The 25,796-nt window shown below is 41.1% G+C and overlaps 1 protein-coding gene across 11 annotated transcripts in view; it reads left to right on the forward strand.

Annotated features, from left to right (window-relative positions):
* Nucleotides 1-25,796, forward strand: part of THSD7B (thrombospondin type 1 domain containing 7B) — a 646,019-nt gene that overhangs the window by 391,405 nt on the left and 228,818 nt on the right. For all 11 annotated transcript variants that reach the window (XM_081005543.1, XM_081005546.1, XM_081005545.1 and 8 more), the window contains one exon: nt 24,397-25,234. In XM_081005543.1, coding sequence (XP_080861669.1) covers nt 24,397-25,234 — 838 coding nt within the window. The remainder of the gene's footprint in view (nt 1-24,396; nt 25,235-25,796) is intronic.

Here is a 25,796-nt window from a genome sequence, read left to right on the forward strand (position 1 = left end):
TTCAATAATGCTGAAAACTCCACCCACTATCAGCTCTGGCTCCACTCACCTTACGGTTGCTGTCAATTACACTTTACAGGGAAAAGTTTCCTCACCTCTGAATCAAAGCAGTGTCCTGTAACTGGCAAGTGCCATAAAGACCATGGAGTCTTCTTCATTTGCCCAACAACCCAAATGAGCTTTGGTAATCCAGTGGATAAAGCATTCACGGGATAAAAGGCAAGGTTGTCCCTGGGCATGCCTCCTTCTGGTTCCAGCCTAAGAAGACCTTTACCTTGGCTATGCAGAAAATAGGAGTGTTTCATTATTGAGAGGAGCTATAGTGTTGGCCTTGGGTAGGTTTTCAGTAATCCTGCAAGAGACTTGCATATCTTCCTCATTGCATTGGGACCCTTGCTCCTACCTAACCTTTGGGAAGTCCGTGGTGCTGGCAGGGGAAACTTGAAGCTGGTTCCAGCAATCCTAAACCAGCCAAGATTGCTGCAGACACCAGTCTGGGCTTCACTGGAAGTGTTGAGGCAGAGGGAAGGCAGTGTGTGTGTGTGTGTGTGTGTGTGTGTGTGTGAGAGAGAGAGAGAGAGAGAGAGAGAGAGAGAGAGAGAGATGGGGGAGAGGAGCTACTTGTTTGTATCCATGTTTGTGCATGGGCATGTCTGATTATGGCCACCAACCACCACTACATGTGGCCCTGAGAGCCAAAAGGGTTGCTCATCCTAGCTAAAAACAATAACCCTTTCTCCAAGTGAAAAACTAGTGAAATTTACACTGGCCTTATTAGGAAGCAGCGTTGGGTCACGAGCTGGTGTAATAGAAAGAAAAGAATGCACAAACTGAACAGACCACCTACAGTATGAACAAGTCTGGAGGCTGAGAAAATCAAGAGAGGAAACCAGAAAGAATTATTCATGACTGTAGGAAATAGTTATTAGGGGAGAGCAGAAGGTACTTTAACAGAGTCCTTGCTGCCCATGGTGTATAGACTCATTCATTTTGTTCCACGTGTTCTGTGGCCAAAAAGGTTTTCAAAGCAGTACAAATCCCTGCAAAATATGTTCACAAGAAACGATAGTGGGATGAGTATGTTTATCATCGGTAAGAGCATTGCTGTCCTTCTGTGTTCAGCACTCTCTGGAGAAAAGAAAACAAGCACCCTGCCCCTGAGGGCCAGCCTGAGGCATTTTGCTGCCTGAAGAAAAGGGCAGGTTGGTGCTCCCCCTCTCCTGTTTTTTGTATGGAAGTTGGCTGGAATGGAAGTTAGACCACACTTCAATACCAGGATTGATTGGCATGCTGCAGCTCACTTGAGGGTAGAAGACTAGAGAGCGCAGTACAAGCCCTGTGGCACTCACAGCTCAGGAGAAACACCCTGGGGGGGGGGGGGAGTTTCCACTGCCCCCTCCCACACCTGGTTGTCTGAGGCAGTCTCCTCACTCTGCCTAAGGATAGGGCCATTCCTGTTGTCTGCATCCAAACAAGGCTGAACTTGGCCACTTTCTAACAATTGATGGCATATTCAGACACCCTCTGTCTTTGCATGAGCTCCTGGTTCAAATCCAATGTCTTCTATGCCTAAGTGTGCTCTGAGCTCCTCCTGTAAAAAGGACTGCTTGCACCAGACAATCACTCATTTCTCTCCATCCGTGGGCAACTTCCATTATGTACTTTCATATAAAATTTGATAAATGAAAAGATTGAATAGGTAATCATTAATGCCGTGCACTTGCATAGATAAGGATTAAAGTAAGAAAGCATGAAGTCGTTCATTTTGAGCTGCCAAGATTATTTTTATGGGTTTGAATTAGAATCAGGATATTTAGAGTAAGAAGACCCTATCCTGCGGTGATTATTGAGAGAAATTTATACAGGGTGGCAGCAATTTATCTTTGGAAAACCACAAGGGAATAAAGTTAGGTGCACATTTAACATTTTGATCTGTAAATTATCTGTGTGGTCCTGAGCATCTTTCCCCAGAAGTAAGCATCATGGATTTGAAAGATTCTTATGTTTTAGCATGCTTAAGATTATAACTTTCGTAATGCTTTCACATTATTTATGCAGTAGTAAATATATTTTAAATGATGTTTGGAAAAGTGAGTCTTTACAGATGCAAAATAACAAGAGTGGCTTGTGTGTGTAGTCTGTCGGTCCGTGTGTGAGCCAGAGCAGAATCATGCAAAAGTGGATTAGGACACAAAGATGTCTTATTGGATCTCTCAGTGTTTTTGGTGGTAACTCCAGATTTGATCAGAGCTATGACTTTGGGACAGGGTTGTTTAGATCTCTCTCCTAATACGTTATTTTCCTCTAGTCTAAATTGCCCCTGAAGCTGTTAGTAGGGCTAGCAGCAGTTTAGGGCAAGTTGAAGTGGGAAAAGGTATTAAACAAAGGCATTGCTGTAAATTCAAGTAAACTTCCAAGCCACAAGTGAGAAGAGTACAGATTACTGAGTTGCCTGACCCAGCAGTTTGACTTGGTTTAAGGCAGCTCCCTTTGTTCCTGAGTCCCTAGCACAGGCATCTCCAACCTTTGGCGCTCCAGATGTTTTGAACTACAATTCCCATTATCCCTGACCACTGGTCTTGTTGTAGGCTAAAACATCTGGAGGGCCGCAGGTTGGGGGTGTCTGCATTAGCATATTACAGAAGGGCTTTAGTTGAGCCTAATCCATGACATATAATCATAGAATGGTAGAGTTGGAAGGGACCCTGAGGGTCATCTGGTCCAAATCCCCACAGTGCAAGAATCTCCATGACAAATGGCCACCAACCTCTGCTTAAAAAACCTCCAATGAAGGAGAGTCCACCATCTCTCATGGAAGTTCGTTCCACTGTCGAACAGATCTTACAGTCAGAAAGTTCTGCCTGATGTTTAGTCGGAGTCTCCTTCTTTGGCACTTGAAGCCATTGGTTGGGGTCCTACCCTCCAGAGCAGAATAAAAAAGCTTGCGTCATCTTCCATGTGACAGCCCTTTAGATATGGGAAGATAGGAGGAACATTCAGTCACATGATCCACCCTATCTCCATTCTGATGCATGTCAGTTTGAGATTTACTCTCTCCTCCCCCTGTGAGCACTAAGCATTAAATGTAAGATAAACTGGTGTTTGGGTATCTATCACACTGTTACGCTATATGCATTTAGAAGATTGAAGTGCATTATGTCCTGTGGCATGAACCTGAAAATGATTGTGTTTAAACCGATGCCAGCTTCTGACAAGGATGCCGTGCTTTCTAAAAATCTCTTTGAAATAACATCTGAAAAGTTGCCTGTGTTCCTTGAAGTGTAGTTAATAGCCATTACATTTTCTTGACAGTACTGTTCAAGATAATGTGGGAGCTCTGTTATTCAGAGCTAGTTATCTATCATTTACCAGTTAAAAAACAACACACACCCCAAAATGATAAATGAACATATTCCCCAAATGGTATTTGAAAACATTTGATTTGATTTGTTGGCGACGTGGAAGAACAAAGATGCAATGGAAAGATTACTGCTGCTGATGTTCAATTCACAACTGCCTACAGATTTATGCATGTTCCTTTCTTATCAAAGGAATGCTGTTGAAATGCAGGTGTGGTTTGTGTTGCTTTCAGAGGCAGCCATGACAATTCTGCAAGGTTTAGGTTTGCTTAGAAATGGATATGTGGAATTAGTGCTCATATTAAGCTATTCAATAAAACCACATGGGTCTGCAGTAGTAAGCTCTTTCCGATTGAAATTTTATGCAAATACCTGTATTTGCAGTGTGCGAGAGATGAAGGAAACCACCTTTGAATATTTTTGTTCAGCTTGTGTAAAATGATAGCTCTGTGCAGAAAATGCATCTGCAGCTTTGTGGCGCCAAAGGAAGCAGATGAATGGCTCTGGGGACAAAAGTATGTGCATTAGGGGAAAGAAGAAGAAGAAGAAGGTGATGATGATGTATTGTAAACACATGCAGAAGTTATCTTCATAGTTTTGCCTTTAGGAAGGCATCATCTAAGACGATAAAATGAGAAACAACCAGAGACCATGTCCAACAGAGGACTGCACAAGCACAGTAAATTCCTGGTGTCCTCTGTTTCCCCTCAAACATGATAGCATCTGGGGTGATCTGAATGGTATTCACCTGTGCAGAACAGAAGGTCCGCACCTGGGTTGGTATATACAGGACTCCCATTAAACACTTCTGTCACTTATCAAAACCACATCCCTGTTGTCCAGGGTTTGTGAATTGGCTCCCATGCTGCTAGGTGATTGCATGTGTGTTTGAGAAAGTGGGGCATTTTTATAATTATTCAATAAACTGAGGTGATAGGTCATGGAACAGTAAGGAAGGAGAGGAAAGGTGGAGGGATCTCTCTCTCTATATATATATCGATCATCTATCTATCGCACAATAGAGAGAGTTAAAACTTACGTAGCAGTTTTCCTCCAAAGAGCTCAGAGTGGCTCCTCCAGCGTTTCCAAGGAGTGTTTTCCAGTGGAGACTGGTCTTGCTTACAACCAGTCCAGGGGTTGGCCCTGGCTGTCATCTGTCAAGTGTTGCCCTTATGTGTAGCATCAGAAAGGAGGATAGGGACAAAAACTAGAAATGGTTCTCCTTGTCTACCATTGGCTCTGGCTCCAGCTACTGTTGAGCTCCCTGCCTTCTGCCTTACCAGTCCCAGTGCGCACCAGCCGCCACCAGGTCCTATTCAGGCAACTACCAGAGCTAAACCAGCCTAGCCTCAACTGTAGGGTGAATCTGGGCATTCACCAACTAAATGTGATTAAAATGTGCTGATAATGCACCTTCAGTGCATTACCTTAATCTTTTTTTGGCAACTCTCTATGAATGGGAAAGCAAATTTCTGAAGCAGGGATTTGCCTTCTGGAACCCTACTTAGGAGGCGGGGACATGCAAACAAGACAAAGGTGATGCGCCCGAGCTCATGGAACCCGGCTGTGCACCCCTCCCTCTCTTAAATGATATGCTTTGCATGTAAGCCGTGAACACCCAAACAGGGCTGAGCTCTTTATCATGTGTTTTCTGAACCAATCTAATTGCCACTGGCAACACAGAATATCCTTCAACTTCTTTTGACCGTTAAATAAGCTCATCAGTTGAATGGGTGGCAGGGATTTAACAAGTCTCCTGGCTCTAGTAATACCATGCTTCCCTTGTCTTCAGGATCATTGTACTTACTTGTCAAATGCCAAGAAAGGTCTGGAAACTCTTGTAGCAGCCAGCCTTGAGAATTGTTATAATTATTACATATTTATTCACACCCCGCTAAATAATTTATACCCTGACAGGGACTCAAGGTGGCTTACAGATAAAGTAAGAACATGGAAACGGGAGTTCCAGTGTCTTTTTGTGTCTCTTGTAGGTCTGTACCAGTCTGTTGATGCAAAGTGTGTTCTAGAATTAAAAGTAGCACTAGTGCTTAAATGCATTTTCCAGTTGTAGTTACTCATTTTTATTTATCACATCTATATGCCACGTTTTGCCTCAGCTAAAGGTGGTGTACATTGTTCTTCCCTCTCAATTTCATCCTTGCCACAGCCCTGTGAGGTAGGTTAGGTTGAGAGACTAGCCAAAGGTGAGCTCTACAAGTGGGCTTCATGGCTGGGTGGGGATTCTTGCAGCGCAAGGTTGTCCCCTGTTTATACCACTAACCTTAGAATTGAAAACAGTGCCTCTCTCTTACTTCAGAATGACTCTTCTACATTTTTTGACCCTTTTTAGTACCATGGATGTCAGCTGGGATTTTTTGTTTTATGTCAGTGTTCTTTTTAAAAAATTCAACTGTAAAAATTCAATAGAATGTGCAAATCAATCAAAGGAGATTTTTTAAAAAAAAGCATAACTGTAACTTCAGTGTTTGAAGTTAATACAGACGCTAACTTCCTGCTGTGGTCTGTGGGAGAGTTTCTCCTGCAAGTTGCAGAGATCTCAGAAGCCACAGTAACTTGGAGCAGGACTTTTAGTGTGGCTGCCTCTGTTCTGTGGAACAGCATTACTGATGATCTACGAAAGGCACCCACTATCAGCTCTTTCGGGGGGGGGGGGACCTGAAGACGTTTTTGTTTCAACAGGCTTTCTCGGCTGGATAAATGTGTCTTTGTCACAAATGCCTACTTTTGTATAGTTTTCGTCTTGTATCAAATGCATTTGCTGTTTTTGTGTGTGTGTTTTTAAACTGTTTTTAATCGCCTGATGTGTGAATGAGTGAACTGACCTCTTGGTTCTTCAGCTGAAAGTGCAGACAAGTCAATAGTGAGTCTTTTCCCCTTTTGTTCAAATGCTGTACTGCGCAAACCCAAGAGAAAGGCACGTCTGCTCCTGGAAGAGAACTGTCAGTTAACATTCTGCCCACCACAGTAGCTGCTGCTCTTGTGCTCTTGTAGATTTACAGCCACAAATTTATGACTGAGCCTGAAGTCTCAGTTCCCTAGTTTTTCCTTCCCCCCCCCCCCCTGCCTTCTCTCATTTCTCAACTTCTCTTTGCCCTTTACACACACACACACACAGAGAATTCTTGGCTGAAGGAGAAAACATACCATCCCCCAAAAGAAGAAAGACATTTTAGCAGTAGAACTTTGAATTTGTCCCTTTCTTGCCTTCACCCCACCCAGAGTGAAAACAGGAATCGAATGCTGACTGACTTAGTCATGTTCATTAATTTCAGTTTGTCTTCTCTGAGTAAAACTTCACCACCCAAGTTCTTTGGATAGATAGCTCAGTTGGTTAGAACGAGGTGCTGATAATGCCAAGGTTGCAGGTTTGATCCCTGTATGGGACAGCTGCATATTCCTGCATTGCTGGAGGAATGCAGGTTGGACTAGATGATCCTCAGGATCCCTTCCAACTCTGCAATTCTATGAACTTGATTTCTCGTCATTTGGTGCTGACTGCTGAATGGGATTTTCTGTGAAGTATTGTGTGTGCTGATATTAAATTTCTCCATTGGCTCACATGCAAACCACCACCTGATTCTGCAGTTATCAGTAAAGCTTGAGTTGACTGAAACTCTGCAACACCCTGAGACTATTTATGTAATTTGGATTTACTTTGAGTGAAATGTGCTACAGTGCTAGCCCATTTAACTGGAGGAAGCACAAGCCACTATCATTTATTCAGGAGAATCCCCAGTGGTTCCCACCAAACATAGATCTCAGAGTGACTGCAGAACAGAGGATTCCCCCTCAGGGACAAATGAGTCACATTAATGCATTCCTAATTAATCCTTTGGAATCAGTGCCGTATCTGATGGTCATATCTGATGCAGGTAACAGCTCTTATTCTGCTATTGATTTATGTCTTAGAAGGAACAGATTCCCTTCAGCAAGCATACCTTTGCCTTAATTGAAGTAATTACTCTTGTTTGCATTTTCTGAGAAATCCAAACCAGTTTCTTTCAGCAAGAACCTGCTTCCCTTTGCAAACACACAGATTAGTAGAATGCACTTTGTGACCATGCTGCACCTCTGTGGTGGGGAATTCAATTGCTCTAACTTATGACAACCAGTACCTGCGCCCTTTGTTATTTACATCGCTTATGTTTCATTTGGGCCCCTGCGAAAGTTCTTTACAAATTCAAGCTGCTGCTTGGTGAGAAACCCTAACCTTTCATCTCCATCATCTGCAATTGTTGGGAGGTATGTCTAGGAATCTTGCCCATGTTCTCCCTTGTCAACATGCGCTGACCCTGTGGATCACTGTGGGAGCCATCTCTTTTTCTTCAGTTCTAGCTAGCATTCCTCCTTGCCTCACATTCCCATTTAACAGACAAATGCATCAATTTCCTTTTGCTGTTTGTTACTTGCCTCTCCAGGATTGGATTCAAAGGTGTCTTTTGTGAGTAGAAGAGCACTACCACTTGTTAAAGGCAGCCTGGTTGATTTCTCTCTCTACTACAGCCCACCTGCGTCCCATCTAATGCTGTTCTGGAGGGTCCACTTACCATCAGAAGAAGCTTCTGGGGACACAGTGGGCTATGTAGCAGGTGACGGAACCAAAAAAGTTCTACTGCAGAAGCAAAGGTTGACTTGCTCTTCTCTGGCTCTTTGCTGAGACTACCAGTTCAGGAGCTTCTGGCAAGACATAACCAGACATATTAATTGGGAACATGTAGAGGCAAATGTTGTTCTGGGCCATTTATTGCCGCCTATGTTTAAAGTTTCTAAAAAACTTACCCAAATGACCAGATCATTGCCAGCTTGACTCTTCAGATTATTCTGTAAATCTTTTTAACCTTCCAAAGTGTCAGGTACCATGTGAATAAAATTGTAGAGTATGATTGGCTCAAAGTCATATGGGTTGTTGCCATCACCAATCCACATATAATACAAATCCATCCACACCATTCAAAATAATTTTAAAGTCAAATTCCTGTTGTCCAACTTAAAGAATGCATTTCAGGAGATAAATATTTAAGATTCCTGTATGAAGCGTTCTCCCTACTCCCCATCCCATTCCAAAAAAACACTGCTACCATTGAAGGCATGCATCTGGGGTTGGTGCTGGGGACTGCCCCATCTGAAATAACTACAATAATAATTGTGTTGTTCTTTGATTGTCTAAATGCATACTTCTATAGGAAATCAATTTATCATTGTGGAAGCAGAAAAATAAATCTTTTAATCTTGCTGAATAGTGCATTTCCCATCTTGAAAAAAACTTCCCATAACATTTTTTTTGGGTTAAAGATTGCATCAATAGCACATGGAATCATCTGGCAGGTAACAGGTTTTTAAATGTCACGGCCGCAACACGACCCAGATTAGGCTTGCCTGAACTCAATAGAATCAATGCGCTTGAAGCACGGCAAAATCGGTATAGGATTTTGACTTCTGAATTTATTCCAAATGTTTGTGAATGGTGTTATAAAACAACTTTTCTGACTTCAACCAACTCTTTCACTATAAAGGATCTGCAAACAGACATTTTAAAAGAACTCTATGGATTGCTCAACAAGTCCCTTGTTAACCACTCAGATACAAGGGCTGGTTAGTATATGGAATAGCTGGCATATCAGTCTGGAGTTGCATAGCTTGGTGCCCTCTATCATTGTAAACCTCCCTATGAACCTCAGATGAAGGACATTTAATAAACAAGGAGTGTAACAGTACTTGGTACTTGATAGCGGGGCGTGAATTGGCTTTGTAAATTATCTGGTGTCAGGTTCTGGAAGACACTAGTGCCATGTTACAGGGAACCAGGCAGAGGGCCTTATCAGTAGGGCCACCCTCCCTGTGGAATGCCCTCCCATTAGGGCAAGGAGATAAATAACTATACAACTTTTAGAAGATATCTGAAGGGAGCCCTGTATTGGGAGGTTTTCAATGTTTGATGTTTTATTATGTTTTTATATGTGTTGGAAGCTGCCCAGAGTGGCTGGGGCAACCCAGCCAGATGGGTGGGATATAAAATAAATTTTATTATTATTATTATTATTATTATTATTATTATTATTTACTATATTTTACAAGTTGTGCTTGGACAGGATAAAACACTTCTAAATGCAGACATCAATCAGATACATTGTTAAGAAATCTAGATCTCTGTTCTAGCACTGTAATGAATAGCATGTTTATTTGCAAATTTTCTATCTTGCCCTTCATTGTACGATCACAGGTGAGGTTGCAACACTTAATTGATTGGACTATGCCAATTTGTTAAAGTTGGAACAAAATTCACTGTATTGTTTTGTGTTTTGGGGGGGAGGAGGGTGGAATGGAGAACACTGAAGAACCCTGCAGCCACACAAGTAGTTTGATGAAGGAAGGATATCTGAGACATTCCGCAGCTTTTCTGTAGGTGATATGTAAGAGTAGGGAGAAAAAGCAGAAAACTGTAGAAATAAATGGACAGGCTTCCCATGTCTCTGTAAGCAATAGATGTGTTATTTCCATTTCTCAGAAACAGAACAAATGTGCCTTCGTACATACTACCAATAATATGCAGTGTTCAGAAATGCCTACCCATGAGATTTAATGCAGCTGACCCTCAAGACTGGGTGTACTTTGTATATGGATTGAATATTAATTAGTAGCAATGTGAACATCAAGGGTATGTGCTGTGCATAGTGCTAATAAATCTGTCAGTCCCCCTCATCAGAGCTATACAAGTGCATTAGAAGACTAATGACAGGACTCCACCATGCATGGCTGTTATCCCATTTGCTGATATTAAACAGAATGACGGGAGTACCTTTTGTAGGCCAGCCAGCTTGTAGGAGCAATATGCTTGCATCAGTGGCTCCCTCCCACTTTGGCTTGCACAGCAGGGGCTGTCATTCCATTCAAACAGCAGCTTCCCAAAACTTAATCTACAGCTGCTTCCAGCACACAGAAGGCAGCTTCCAGTACAGAGGCAGCTTCTAGTATAACCAAGGAAAACATCTTTTTGAAAAACTCCTGCTGATTCTTTGGAGGCCTGAGGTTTTCGTCTTGAAATAGAACAGGGATGAATGAAAAATTACATGCGACTTAATCTGGTGCTTCCAGGGTTGTTATATTTCTCAACCTTCATTCTTAACTTAGAGCCATAATGATATTTGTAGGATCCTATAATTGGAGGGAGTTGTGGCTACACATCCCCTTGTTGGTAAGAGGAAGAGGATTCATATCTAAATCCTCAAGCTATTTTAGCCATCAAATCCTACAATAAGCTATTTCAGTGGGTAAGTGGTACTATTGAAAGTCAGTGTGGCGTGGTTGTTGGACAAGGACCAGGAGATCCAGGTTCAGATAAGGAAAGCTTATTGGGCGATCTTGGGCCAGTCAGTACCTCTCAGCCTAATATACCTTACAGAATTATTATGAAGATAAGACAGGGTAGATTAATGTATGCACCCCTTTGCTCTTTGGTGGAAGAGTGGCATATAAATATAATACACAATAATTTTTTCTCTGTGTGTGCTCTGTAAAGGTGTTGTAAGGGAATAAACCTGTTTAAAGCTTCCTAGATTGGATGTGTTCAGTGGATATTTCTGTTCATTATTTGGAGTGGAGTTGGAAGCATTGTCCATTTTGCAGTATGTAGGTATGAGAGTATGGCATTCTTATTGAAGAAAGGTGTAAGGTTGAATACACACAGTTCATTAGTCTCTGGTTTTCACATCTTTGTTAAAGGAAGTAGCAGAGAGAGTGACAAGATGCTCAGAGGCAAGGGCTCCTGTCCCTTTAACAGTTGCTCAGAGAGAGAGAGAAATTAAATCAATGGAAGAGGTACTTTGCAGTCAAGTTTTGTCTTGTAGGGGAAGCTGTTAAAATTTCTTCTTCCATATAGCAGTTAAAAGTATAGGAGCTCTGTCTTCCTTTGCATGTGGCTATAATAGGTAAATTCATTGAATTGCTAATACAGTTTGGGTTTTTCTTGCTGCATCTAAATTTACAAGCCCTGTTGAGATCAATGGGAGTTCTGCACTGGTAACTGTAAAGCGTTGCTGACTTAATCAATCTTAGAAGAAGTGGAAAATGGTGCTTCACATTCTCAATATATTAAAAGTACTAAAAGAGATGAACAAGGGACCTTTCTGCCTGATGCTAATCCTGGCCAGGGCATTTAGCTGAGAAATAAAATAACTGATGTGAGTCAACATGGTTTAATTGAAAATGCTTTTGCCAAACATCCTGTTATTCCTTTGTGACGAGATTAACAGTCTGCTTGATAAAGGCATTTGTGATGTAATATTATACCCTCAATTAAAAGGAGGTATTATATAGAACACAATCAGGGTTCACATTGTATGGATTAAAATTATCTTTTGTACAGCTGTGAATAGAGATACCAGTTAACAACACAGTGTATAGCCAAGGTTAATTTCTTAGTTCAACATTGTTCTACTATCTACAGTTGTAATGACATTATAAAATGTTTGCTGAAAAAGTTTTTACTGTTAACCATATGACAGCTGCTGAAGAATAGCCCGTGAAATGGAGGGAGTGCAGGGGAGTTAAACCTACCTGGTAAATTATCAATCGCAAGCAAATTAATACCATGTGAAGGAAGACAATAAATTTGATACCACAAGGCATCCTGTGTCCATGAGGAAGCAAGTCTGCCCTGTCTTGTTGGCTCACCACTGCCCACTTGCTCATTTTGAGATGCTGCCATATTGCCAAAGCAGCCAAGGAGGTTGGTGAATGTGCGTGATGGTCCAAAAACCACAAAGGCTGTAAGTACTTGGCAGGAATAAAAATTAAGACAAGTGACATGACCAGATGAAGAATTAATATTTGTATTCAGTTAATATTTACACCCCACCTTTCTTCCATCATGGAACCCAAGGCAGCTTCCATGGGGTTCCCAAGGGCTCTCCCTAATGCACTGGAGGCTGGAACATTTGGGTACATAGAGCATGACCTCACCAGTCTCAAGTCTGTCCTCAGCCGGCCCTCCTCAGCCAGTCTTCTTTCTTACAGCCAGTCCAGGGGGTCAGGGTGGCCATGGTTGTCAGCTTTCTCCTCTTTTCTATTAGTGTAGCATTTGAGGAGGAGGAGGATGGGGAGAAATTGAGAATTAGTTGGCACTGCCTGTTATCAGCTTGGCCTCTGACTACTGTTGGCCTCTCCTGCCAGTCCAAATGGACACTAACCACAAATGCGTCCAGGCATTGACCAGACCCCACTGCCTTGAAACCTTTAACAGGGGAATGTTTTTGTTCAAGCAGCAACAACTGCTACAAATATTACTACAAATATTTTAATGTAAACATTATTATTATTATTATTATTAATTCATTTTGTTGCCTCTTTTATAGTTTTAAGAGGGGTGGGATCTCCAAGCAGTTTACAACATCAAATGAAACACTCCAGAACAAAACATTAGAGAAGAAAGTCAAATATAAAGTATACATTCAAAGCAACATGATTAACAGGAAACTAAAATATTAGCTTAAAGATTTCAAAATAAAACATTACAAGGTCAGCTACAGCATAAACATTTAATGCAGCAAAGTTAACGGCACTAACAAAAACTATTTTAAACATTTCAGATGAAAACATTGCTAAATTAAGTCTGATACTAAATGTGCATTTAAAACAGCATAAGTAGGAAAAGAATAAAATATTATATGTACAGAACATATAAGCTTCTGTTGCTGCCAGTCCTGCCAATGGTAGGGCATGGTGGGCAGTGGCTATGGAAGCTCAGGCTCAATGGCCTGGGTCTGCATTCAAAGACAGCCAAGATAGTCTCTGGCATCTTCAGCACCCTCAGCTTTTGTAGTTGGAGTCAGTGAGGGTCCTGCTCTCCCATGCCAGGTGGAAAAAGGCCTGCACGCCAGGGAGCAGGGCTTCCAGGTCTCTCACTCAAAATGATGTCAACTTGGGTTTGAGAACAGGACATTACCTAATACAGGGATGGGCCAGGTTTCCTCACTTAGTAGAAAGTAAATCTCATGTAATTTTGTTTATGGGACTGGTTCATGTATCTTGTGCCTAATCTGAATTTCCTGCAAAGCTTCTCCTGCTTGAGAGCATAATGGGATTTTGGTTTTGTGGGCCATGCCAATCCAAACAAATATGGTTAGCTCTAGTAATCTGAGCTTTGGTTTCCAAGATCTTGAGAACACGGCCAGCTTTCGGCACTACCTCTCCACCCCCATAATATTATGATGATGATGATGATAATAGTGCTCAGCATCTGGCTAGGTTCTACTGCCACATAATAACTAGGTTTTAACTCCACTGTTAGAGGGAAAATCCTTCTGAATGCCACTTGCTAGAAACTGCAGATGGGGAGAGAGCTCTTGGTCACTGTGAGAACAGATTGCTGGACTAGATGGGTCTTGGGACACATCCAGCAGACACTTCCTATGTTCTTTCATTCCTGGTATCTGTGGTTACCTAACCATCATCTAAATAGTTTAGAGAAGAGGTTTGTGTGAGGGGGGGGGGGGAGAGAGAATCTTTATAATGGATAAAAATGAGCAGATTGGATCTGTGAACGGAAAGTGATTAGCTCTGTGTTTCCATTTTATCCAACCCCCCCATGTTTATAAATAGTGTTTTGCAAAACATCCTAATATGTATTCAGCTATTATTTAAGTTAATGGAGGGCTTGATTTTATGGTTTCTTCCTTCATATTGTTAGACAAGCTAATGAGATTTTATAAGCAAGTTCATAATGCAGTGTTCTATGTAGCCATCTCAGAATTGATTATCCATTAACTACTGATTAAAAAATACCCTCCAGACAAATTGGAAATAGAACGGACTTTTTATTTTGAGTCAGCAGCATCTGTCCATGACGATAAAAGCACAACAACTCAGAGCTTTCTTCTAAGTGTCAGACTGTCAGGCTAGAACGTGATCATATGGAGAGAGGCTGGAGTTGTGCCAACAGTACTTATGCTAGACGTCAACTACAAATATTCAGCCAAAGTGAACTGGGATGATCTTGAAGAACAGTAATAGCAGCTGCCTAAAGTAATTCTCCAGACTGGCGGTAATGAAATCATGATTTGCTGCTATTATGTCTGGTAGTTGCTGTCTATTCCAAGAATTAATCCATGCTTTTAAAAGGCATATCACTTGAATCCCATACAAGAGCTGTGTAATGCATTTTTACTTTTTGTGGATGATCCATCTTTGGTGGATGGAAGTGAAGAAACAGATATTTCTTTTAATAAAATGCTAATAAGTGCAGTTAGTAACTAGCAGCAAAAGCAATATATTCATTCCCTTGCCCCCAGGGTTCTGTCTCTAGTATGAATTGCAAGATGCAGCTTAGACAGTACCTGCCAAAAATGAATCCAGGTATTGAATTAATAATTTAATCAGTATCCCACAGAAATGAATGGGACTTAAGTTCGTAATGTGTAACTTAAATCTCATTGATTTCAGTGGAAACTAAGTGAAACCTATTGGATGCAAACCACTGTGTGTATACAGTAATACACACGCACACACGCACACACGCACACACACACCCAGAGAGAGAGAGAGAGAGAGGACTGGCTTCCAAACTTGAATGAACTGTGGAATGGTGAGCTGTTGACAAAATGTCAAACTGCAAACATGATTATAATTGCCATCCTTATTAAACTACATATTTTTAGGGCTGATGATGCCATTTTGTCCCCTAATATATGATCATTATCCAAACAGCTTGTTTTCCAATGTACGTGTGCCCTGCATGTCAAAAGTGTGCGCAAATGTCATTGTGCCCTTGTGAGCGTAATTATTGTATAATTTTTTTACTCTGCGGGCATGAAAAGCAATTCGGCCTACACCACATAAAGCAAGTTATAACTACTATTATGTGCTGGTTAACTGAATTAGATAAGCAATATGGGCTGACATCATAGTACTTTTCCCATCAAATAAAAAGCTTACAAATTAAAATATTGACTGCTTTAAAATATAGCTGCATTCGCATTTCTTTTTAACTCAGGGCTACTGATGATAGCTTTCCAGGCACACTATGATTTTATTATTTATTATGTTGCCAAACTTATGTTAGTTTGCGATTTTAAAATTTCAATATCTTTCTTTCTTTCTTTCTTTCTTTCTTTCTTTCTTTCTTTCTTTCTTTCCCAAGTCCTGCCATTTTACTGCATCACCCCTTTGTTTTGGGCTGTATACTATGGTGATGAATTATTTTCCCCATACTATTGTGACTTAATCAATCTCTAATCCCTCTCTGATCCCTCCTTTTACAAGGTGCTCTGTTAACAGGCTTGTATATCCTATCTCATCCACCTTTTCACCTGAGAAGATCTTTAGCTACTTTAATTTACTGACTAATAATGGCAAATGGCGGGGCTGCAAGAGCGTAAACTGCACATGAATCAGCAATGTGAAGCTGTTCTGAAATGGATGGGGTGTAGTTCCTTACCTAGGGAACATAGGAAGGAGAACTAATGATGACTGGACACAAATTAGGATTCAGGAGCAGCTGTTACTTAACAACCATTTTAAATGGTTCCTGTGGAGGGCAGGGCTACTCTGTCTTTTAGTGGTTGTATACAGCAGGTACTTTCTGGAGGTACAGTTTATCATGCAGGTATGAGAGAAGCCTCAAGTACTGGAAAGTCCTACAGGGATCTCATCCTGATATTTTCCCAGTTGGATTACTGCAATGCATTACACATGGGGCTACCCACGAAGATGTCTTGGAAGCTTCTACAAGTACAGTGGTACCTCAGGTTACATACGCTTCAGGTTACACCTCCGCTAACCCAGAAATAGTGCTTCAGGTTAAGAACTTTGCTTCAGGATGAGAACAGAAATCGTGCTCCGGCGGCACAGCAGCAGCAGGAGGCCCCATTAGCTAAAGTGGTGCTTCAGGTTAAGAACAGTTTCAGGTTAAGAACGGACCTCCGGAATGAATTCAGTACTTAACCTGAGGTACCACTGTATAGAATATGACTGTAAGTCCCTCATTCATTGGAACTTGAGCCTGGATTATTTCAGAGGGGAGGGAGTCCCACAAGTTGAGCACCACTACAGAAAAGACCTTCCCTAGGTTGGTGCATAATGCACCTCAGCCAGCAGCGGCACAATCAGTCTCAAGAAATGGGCATGTCTGTGTCAAAGCAGGTTTTCCTTTGCATGTGCACAACCCAAATTGTTTAGACCTTTCGATGCCAACATTGTGGGTGCCTGCCCCAAAGTCCTGCTCATAATGCCCTACTGCCGTTGACCTGAGGCTGAGAAACCCTAAGGATTTGTGAAGCATGGTGTTCAAACACGGTGTGAATCCATTTCAATTCACTGTCAAATAACCCCAACAAGACTACTTCAGGGCGATTGTTCAAAACCTAGGGCATCTAACAGAAGGCCCTCTCTCTGCAATGCTTCCACATTTTATTTTTTATTTTTTAAGAATAATTTTTTATTAACCGACCAATCACATCAAATCAAACCAAATTACATAAATTCCAAATTACACAGCCGAATTTTAAATTTTTGTTGGGGGTACCCATATTTCAAGTTCCGAAGGGATCCAATCAACTTCTTGCTTCTTACTGCTGTTTTAATGTCCACAAATCTAACCTTATGATGTTCACAGTACTATCCAGTCCTTTCTTATTATTTTTCCACATCTCTTGTTGTTATTTTCATATATTTTTCCTTTCTCTTTGTGACCTCTGATAGTCTCCGCAAGCGCTTCCACCTTTTTTTTAATTATTTTGATCACAACCCATAATGTTGCTTCTTCATTGATGGGTGTGAGGTTTGTGATCATGCCTTTTAATCTTCTCATGCTTAAATGCACAAGGATTTATGTTAGCACTTCAGGTGGAGAAAGAAGGATTCTTGTTTCACTGGGTATTTGTGCTTCCCTGCAGTACAGATCAAACTGAGGGTTTAGAGACTGTTGGTTTAATGTTACAAAGACACAGTTTCTCACTAGAAATGGCTCATTTGTCAGCAGGTTAAATTCCAGAGGGCTTTGCTTCATGTTTTGTTTTACTTTTTAGAAATGAATCTCACGTGAGCATTTACCATTTCTGACAGCTGCTGAATGCTCCCTTCTGTGGATTTTCCCGGCATAAAAGAATCATTTGTTGTTGTTTCAAGTATCTCTTGTGGTCAGGGACATTTCTGCTACTCCTCTGCTCATGCTTACTGTTTGCATTCTTCCCCTTGCATTATCCCTAAATGAATACCTACTGCTTCTAACCTCTACCTAATGCCTCTAGCCCTCTACATTTGTTAAGTGTTTGATGGTATGTTTGCCAGACACTCATATTTGCCATTTATAGCTTTAACAAAAGATAGAGAATGGTGTTACTCCTCATCGTGATGATGCTATATTTCCTAATTTTCTGACAATAAAAAGCTATCAAAGCAAAAGAAAAAAACCAAAGATATTGATGGTACTCAAAGATGCTTGGAGATTAATGAGTTATTATGCCTCGTGGCTCTGGCAGGGGCCTTTCTCTTGCTTGTTTGCCGAGACACAAACGATTGAATTGGGGGCCTTGTGTGTGCTATGTTTCTCTCCACAAAGGTGGTGCTGGGAGCCTGTTTTTCCCCCTCACTGAGCTTTCATGTGCAGTGCTCTCTCTCTCTCTCTCTCTCTCTCTCTCTCTCTCTCTCTCTCATACACGAGACTACTGGAAGAATTCATCCAGTGTTTTCAAGTGGGTTGCTGGCAGCTTGCCATTGTCACTTGACTCTATTTCTCCTTTCCATCTGAATAAGGTATGGTAGTTTTACCTTTGAATGGGTGTTTCAGATCAGTTTCGGCTGAAACTTAATCCAGACGAGAAGGAATTTTTCATGATGGGTGGTCTTAAAGTACAGGAGCCTCCCCATTTACGTGTGGGTTACATTCTCAGGTACCACGAGTATACATGAATTGCGTATAGTGGGAAGCACCATTTTAAAAGCCTGTAAACGCCTTCGAAACCTTTGGAAACTGTTGAAACCGCCATTCTCAAACTCCAACTCTCTATGGGCCTTAAAGCTCAATGCAAAGGCTCGTGAGATTCCAGTTGCCATTTTCCCACTCTTTTCTGTCCGTTTTTGCATCTTTTTGCAGTTTAAATCAATTGTACTTAATTACCAGTATTTCCCGGTGCCATGTGTATACATGGTTGTGCATCAGTCGAACATGTGTGGGTGTGGGTGTGCATGATGTCACATGCACCAGGCACCCATAACCTGGGGACCAAGTCAGCTCTCCTGATAGCAGCTATTTTATGATTGGCATCCCCAGGACTCCCTCAAAGTTCAAAATGTGCCCACTATCTCAAAAATGTTGGCGACTTTTGCATTAGGGCAGTTAGGGCACTGTGCCATCAACTTCAGCCTTCCCACTGCACCACTTTCTGCTCTCTTACTGACAAGTCAGGGTGACAATGCCTGCCATTACCTCTGGCCCCATTTATGGTTGGTCTCCGTGCATTCCACCCCATCAGTCTCAATGTGCACCAATACACCACTGAAATGTAGTATGATAAACTCTAGGTTCTCACAATCTCTGAAATAATAACACAAAAAGTCTGACTAGCTAGAGGGCAAAGCAAACAAGACACTTCCTATGGTGAATGGAGAGATTTCATTATGTATATAAACTGAAAAGACCGAGACAGACGAGTTGCATCAAAATATCTGAGTTTGTGGAAGACTTGGGGGGGGGGGAAGCCTTTTCTTGAATAAAAAGCAAGTCATCTGCATTTAAATATGTATTTCTAATGCATTTTATCTCAAAGTGCACATGCCTAAACTTCTGCATTAAAAGCACGTTTTGAGATAAAATATTTTGTAACTGTTTTGAGCCTGAGGACTATGCCAGAGCATTTTGGAAATGCAAGAGCTGGTGGGTAGCTGTGTCCTGATCCACAGATTAAGATGGGGAATGTGGATCAGGCTAGTTCATATCACAATTTGCAAAGACGGAATCCCTCAAACATCCATACTAGGAGCAAGTGCTCCCTCGGACATACTGGGCCCAGGTTAAATAGCGCTTTAAGCAAGAAGAATCAGCATCTTGAAAACAGCACTGAAAGCAACTGGAGGTATTTCTGCAATACTGATGTTATATACTCTTTGTGACTATTGCTTATTGCAATCAGCAGTCTGGCTGTTACATTTTGGGCAAACTGTTTACAAATCACCCTCATGAGAAGCCTCACGTGCAGTAGCACATGACATCAATCCAGCGGTGCAGATGTACAGTATCTTTTCCCAGTAGCAGTCTATATAACCAGGAAACCTATTATTTGAATGCTGTAAGCACCCTGGTGGTTTGCTCCATTAGTTGTTTGCTTGAAATGAAGGAACGAACTTGTTGACACAGAGGCAACGTGTGTTTGAACATTGTAGTTCAAAAAATGTGTGTTCCCCCATTGGGTAACCATGCAAATACAAATCCTGGAGCATAGATGCAGATTTTTGTGCAGATTCTTTCTTTCTTTCTTTCTTTCTTTCTTTCTTTCTTTCTTTCTTTCTTTCTTTCTTTCTTTCTCTTTCTTTCAAATACAAAGGACATAATAACCAAACAAATGCATAAGTGATGCAGACCAGAAACTACAGTTCGCAAGATTTTAGGGGGTGGCTTTGGTGAAATCTACTTTAAAGGTAATGGTGTGTACACAGCTAGTGTGTGCAGGGTGTGTTTACTTCCCTCTTGCTACACCTCAATGCTTCTGAATATACAGAGACTACAAAGGCACCATGGCTCTCCAGTAATTTCTTCCTATGAGAAAACTGATCCTGGATGTTTCTATTACTTGAAAATGAGAGGCTGTATTTATATTGTGAATAAACCAAGGGAAAGCATGCAGACTGGTGATTGACAGGAGTTTTTAGATTAGGGCAGGATGCTGACTTGGGAGCTGAAGGCCTATATGTCTTTGTGAATCACTTCAATGCCAGCCCATAATTATGGCTTTTTGAAGCCACTGTTTCTTTTGGTTTTTAATAAATGTAAGCACATTCTTGTTCACTCTCTGCAGCTATTTCTGGTAATGGATCATGGATTTATGGAGAAAAACTGCTCATTACAGCCTTTTAAAGGATCTAATTAATTGCTAATTACCAAGCACTATTTAGTGGGAAGATCTGGAGCTTTCTACTCTGTTTAAACTACGGAAGTGGAAATTTGGTGGCGCAATGAGGCATCATAGATTAGTTTGCTGCTGTGTTTAACAGCGAATGTCAAGAGGCACTGAGAACCCATCAGAATAAATTCTATATGTTTGTTATAGTTTCTTTTAAAAAGATTAGGTTTTTTTGTGGGGGGGGGGGAGAAGGAATAAGTTGAACATGCGTATGCATTTTGGCTTCAGCGCTATCAGCCTGTCCATGTGTCAGGAGTTGGAGTCCATGATATGATGTCTGTCTGACATGGACACACACAACCAGATTTTGGTTATTTTTATATTATAAATTCTTCTTTGACGAGTCTTATTTTTATGTTCGCTATGGCTTTGCTTATATTGGGGTGGGGAATGATGTGTAGGAGTTGCTTCCTTTGTGATTGTGTTGTACTCCCACTGAGAGGAGAAATGTGAGAAAGTGAGCATCTGTAAGGTGACTAGACATGTGGATAGGATGACTTGTGCAGTCACAGCAACCCTTCTCTGCCAATTACTGTGGCTGCTTATATACATTGTTTACATGTGTGCTAATTATAATCACAAATCTTGCCTCTGAAACAAAAAGAGAGAGGACAAAGGAGGCCTCTCAGGCAAAGCCAACCGTGAAATAAAAAAGTTAATAATAGAATAATAGAGTGGCAGAGTCGGAAGGGACCCTAAGGAGCATCTAGTCCAACCCCCTTAAATGCAGGAACATGTGGCCCTCTCATTGACTGAACCTGCAATCTTGGCATATCATCACCAAGTTCTAACCAACTGAGCTATCCATAGTATAGAACAGTTTGGCTGACTTCCACAGTCTTCAATAAGCAGAAATGCAGATTCACACACTATGTAACTGCTGTGGTACATATTCAGTAGGAGATGTTCAGTAGGGAGGTGATTAATGCCTCCTTGAAGGAGGCGGTGGAAAAACCACTCCTCAAGAAAACCTGGATTTGGAAATTTTAAATAATTACTGGCCAGTTGCCAATGTCTCCTTCTTGGGCCAGGTTTTGGAGTGGGTGTCTGCAGACCAGATCAGGCTCTGTTGACGGAAACTGATTTTCTGGATCCATTTCAGTCTGGGTTTTGGCCCGGATGTTGCTCTGTCAGGAGAGAGACAGAGGAAATGTGTCCCTAATAATTCTCCTCAACCTCTCGGTGGCTTTCAATACCATTGATCATGGTATCCTTCTGGAAGGGTTGTCTGAGTTGGGAGTGGGCGGCCCCACTTTGCGTTGGTTCCTGTACCACTTGGATGGTCATTTGCAGAGGGTGATGCTCTGGTTGTCAATTAGTTCCTGGGCCCAATTCAAAGTGCTTTTTTTTTTACCTGTAAAGCCTTAAAACACTATCTCATGATGGTCTCTATCTTAAATCTTTCTCATGATGGTCTGTTAGTGGTTAAACAATCCAATGCTTGGTGAATTTTGCTTCACAATGGTGGAAAGAGCTGACATTGAAGGATTAGAAAGTGAGGTCTTAATGATGCAGCAATTTTAGCTATTCATTTTATTTGTTATTCCTGTTTAAAAATTGTTTTCTTAAACCTTTCAGAAATGAGTTTTACATTGTGACTATATCATTTCTTTATAAATTTTGTTCTAATTCATTCAACATGTTAAAAAAAACTTTTTTATGTATAAATTGATATTAATTCTGCATGTGCCTTTAGGCCATTTTTACTTTTCAAATGAGTTTTTGTATATATTTCCCATTTTCCTGCTTATAATTGAAGATGCTAGAAGGTATATATGAAGAAGCTGAGAGAAAATTTGATTAATATATGTTAGCCTTTAAGAGAGGATAATTTTCTTTTTGTATGCAGAAGTACTAAATGCAACTTCTGTTCATGGTAGAATAATAAGTAAATGTACCTTTCATCACTTCTATGTTTGCCTGCATTTCTTTTATTTTTAGTGTTTAACTCACCTCAAATATCTCTAATGCTAAAAAACAGCAAATCACAATCAAAGTTCTGGGAGGCAAGGGTTTCTTACCTTCTCAATTTGATGCCATCCTGTTCTGACATACTGACAGTGGAAAACTATCTGTGTCTATTCGGAAGTAAATCCCTTTGAGTCCATTGGTGCTTATTCCCAGGCAACTCAGTATAGGATTGCATCTTGAGGTTATGCAAATTATTTCCTTCATAATCTCTGTATATCGGATCTTTTGATCAATCTGTTATCAGAAGCTTATACAGTTCAAATACTTGGACATCTAGAAAATGTGCTGTCATGATATACCTACAATGGAGACTTCAGCTGGTTTAACAAAGCCCCGAACACCCTAGGAACTGTGTGTATGCATGTGTGGCTATCACATTAATCAGACAAAATTTCCCAGCATTCTTTAAGAGAAGCCATGAAAGCTGTGGTATAGATGTTCTTTGGCTGAGGACCACTTTCCAACCAAAGTATGCACACATTCTCTGCCCGGTAGGCAGAGTTTTTCTGAAATTTTGGCATAGGTGAAATCTGAAAAGAATCTGGGCAAAACTTGAGGAAGGCTAAAGAGTTTTGATATGTGTTTTGTGGAAGACAGCCACGTGTCCCTTGGGGAAAAGAATTTGATAGTTTGTGTCTTCTGACGTAATGCAGGCATTGGCTACTTAAATGGTTTTAATGGGTCTGTACAGCTCTTTGGCATGGGTGTTAATGCATATCTGTATCAAGGTTTATCCTCTGTTAGGGGTGGGGAGCCTTTTTCAGCTCAAGGGCCAGATAGAGAGGTCAGAAGGGGCATATTTGACCCCTAGGCCTCATATTTCCTACCCTGACCCTCCTGGGTCAAAGGAAGAGAGTCAAAGAGATCCAAAAGCTGGGTAGTGTTTAAGAAAACAGTGCACAGATAATTTATTATGGCGGAATGTAAGAGTCTTCAACCATTTTCTAGATTTCTCATGGGTTTACTTCTGGGCTTTGTACGCTAACAGACGGCAGTTTTATATCTAACCTGGTGTAAATATTACCTAGGTGGGTGTATTGCATGAATATAGGTCTGCATCCAATAGAAAACTAATCCTCAGTGATGACAAAAACAAAACAATACCCCTTTCCCTTTTGCTTTCACATTTTGTCCTGGATCCCTCTCAATTTGCACTCATGACTATTCTGCATTTCTTCCCTCTTCCTTATTAGTAAATGTGACCAGGCCTCCATGAAAGAGCTGCCAAGAGATAATTATTCAGCAAAGATGGATGACCTACCTACTTCAGTAGATGCACATCAGGGGGAAACTTGGACAGACTTGAATAAAAGCTGAGTCAAAGCCAGCAGAATTCCAGTCTAAGCTCTTAAGATACTGTAGTTTAAATGTGGGCTGAAATAAACAGATAGTGGTTTTATAGAATCATAGAGCTTGAAGGGGCATCTAGTCCAACCCCCTGCAATGCAGGAAACTTTTGCTCAAGGTGGGGCTTGAACCTACAACCCTGAAATTAAGAGTCTCATGCTCTGCCAACTGAGCTATGTCTTAATATTTATTGCAAAACTGGTAGAAACAGGATCTATAAATTGCAAGGTTCAGACACTACCCCCACACCCCATTCTACAGGTGTTTGTGTTTAAAAATAAATAGGTATATAGGGTTTTTTAAAAGAAGTTTTTCCCACAAATTGTGGAAACCCTGTAGAAGACAGCGCTGAAATGCAAGAAGCCTGGATTGGGTGTGTCTTGCTGGGCATAATTCCTTGCTTGCAGCTGTTTGTTCTGGTCTGTGGTTGCATTGTGTTTCCCCATTTTCTGTTAGTGAAGGATGGTGAATTTGAGAAATGGGGGTTTCTAAAGAGACAGAAATCATTTTACACGTCAAGCCAGTTATTCCCTTCATAGATGCAAACTTTAACAAATTTTTAAAGATTTCCTTTCCTTTCCTTTTTTTAGGTCATTGGGGACGATGTATAGGTGATTGTGGTTCGGGCGGTGTTCAGAGCCGAGTAGTCTGGTGTGTTCATTCTGAAGGGTGGACAACCCATCATTCAAATTGTGAACAAAGTGACAGACCTGAAAGCCAGAGGAGCTGTTTTAAAATATGTGACTGGCATCTTGAACTCTTTGAGTGGGAAGTTTCAGAATGGCACCTGTGTGTTCTTGTTCCTTTTGCCCTTGGTGAAGTCAGACCAAGAACTTCGGCATGTGTAACAGCCCAGCATGGATTACAACACAGAAAGGTACAATGTGTACAGAAGTTGAACAGAACAGTAGTTGCGAATGAGATATGTGAATATTTTACCCCTCAGCCACCTATGGAACAAGCTTGCCTAATACCATGCCCACGGGATTGTGTAGTGTCTGAGTTTTCCTCCTGGTCTGTATGTGGCAGACACTGTGGAAAGAGTTTACAACACAGAACCCGTTCTGTTATTGCGCCGCCACTCTATGGTGGAGCCAAATGCCCAAATCTAACTGAATCGAGGGTTTGCGATGTTTGGATGTCTTGTCCTCATGGGGAAGAGGAATATACATACAGTCTTAAAGTTGGACCCTGGAGTAAGTGTCGGATGCCTCACCTTAAGGAAATGAATATGATTGGGAGAACTATGCTGGATTTTGGTTCCGAAACCACAGAACGAAGCTCCTTCAAACTTCAAGTGGTGGAGAATTTCCAGAGTTTTCATAGATCTAGGTCACACTACAGTTCCAAGCCTTGGGATATAGAAATTGGTTACCAAACAAGGCAGGTGAGATGTACGAGAAGTGATGGGAAGAATGCTATGCTGAGGTAAGAGATCAACTTCATTCCTAAGAGATGTATGCTTTAAAGGCTACTAAAAATACCTACTTCTTGAGTTTTGAATGTGCATTTTGCCATGTACAGTGTTTTGGTTTCATTTACATGTAGTCTCATTTAGCACTAAAGTTTCTCATGTTGAAGAGACACTTTTGGTAGTGGTGTATGCATATAAACTACAATTTAAATGAGGTTTTGTTTTGCTGATTTTCAACCAGCATTCAAGTTTTCTTCCATCAAAGGGAGCAGATAGTTATTTATTTCCAGAGCTTCCATGGTTATTGAGAGCCAGTTCAGACATATGTAAGTCATCCAAAGAAGAAACATCTTTGTGGATGAAATAATTGCAGCCCAGCATAGGAGCCAACTCCTAGGGGCTGAGGGGTCTTCACTGCCTCCAATAAAATATTTGAGAGGGCCTGCCATTCATATGGTGTGCGAACATCACGTCATGTGATCGACTATACAGGGCAGGGCTTACCTACCCCCCCACCATATTTTATTCAAGTTGGCACATCTTAAACCTAGTTAATGGCTCCCACTTTCAGTGGCA

The sequence above is a fragment of the Podarcis pityusensis genome (genome assembly GCF_964106645.2).
Source record: "Podarcis pityusensis genome assembly, chromosome: 1".
Taxonomy (NCBI): Eukaryota; Metazoa; Chordata; class Lepidosauria; order Squamata; family Lacertidae; genus Podarcis; species Podarcis pityusensis.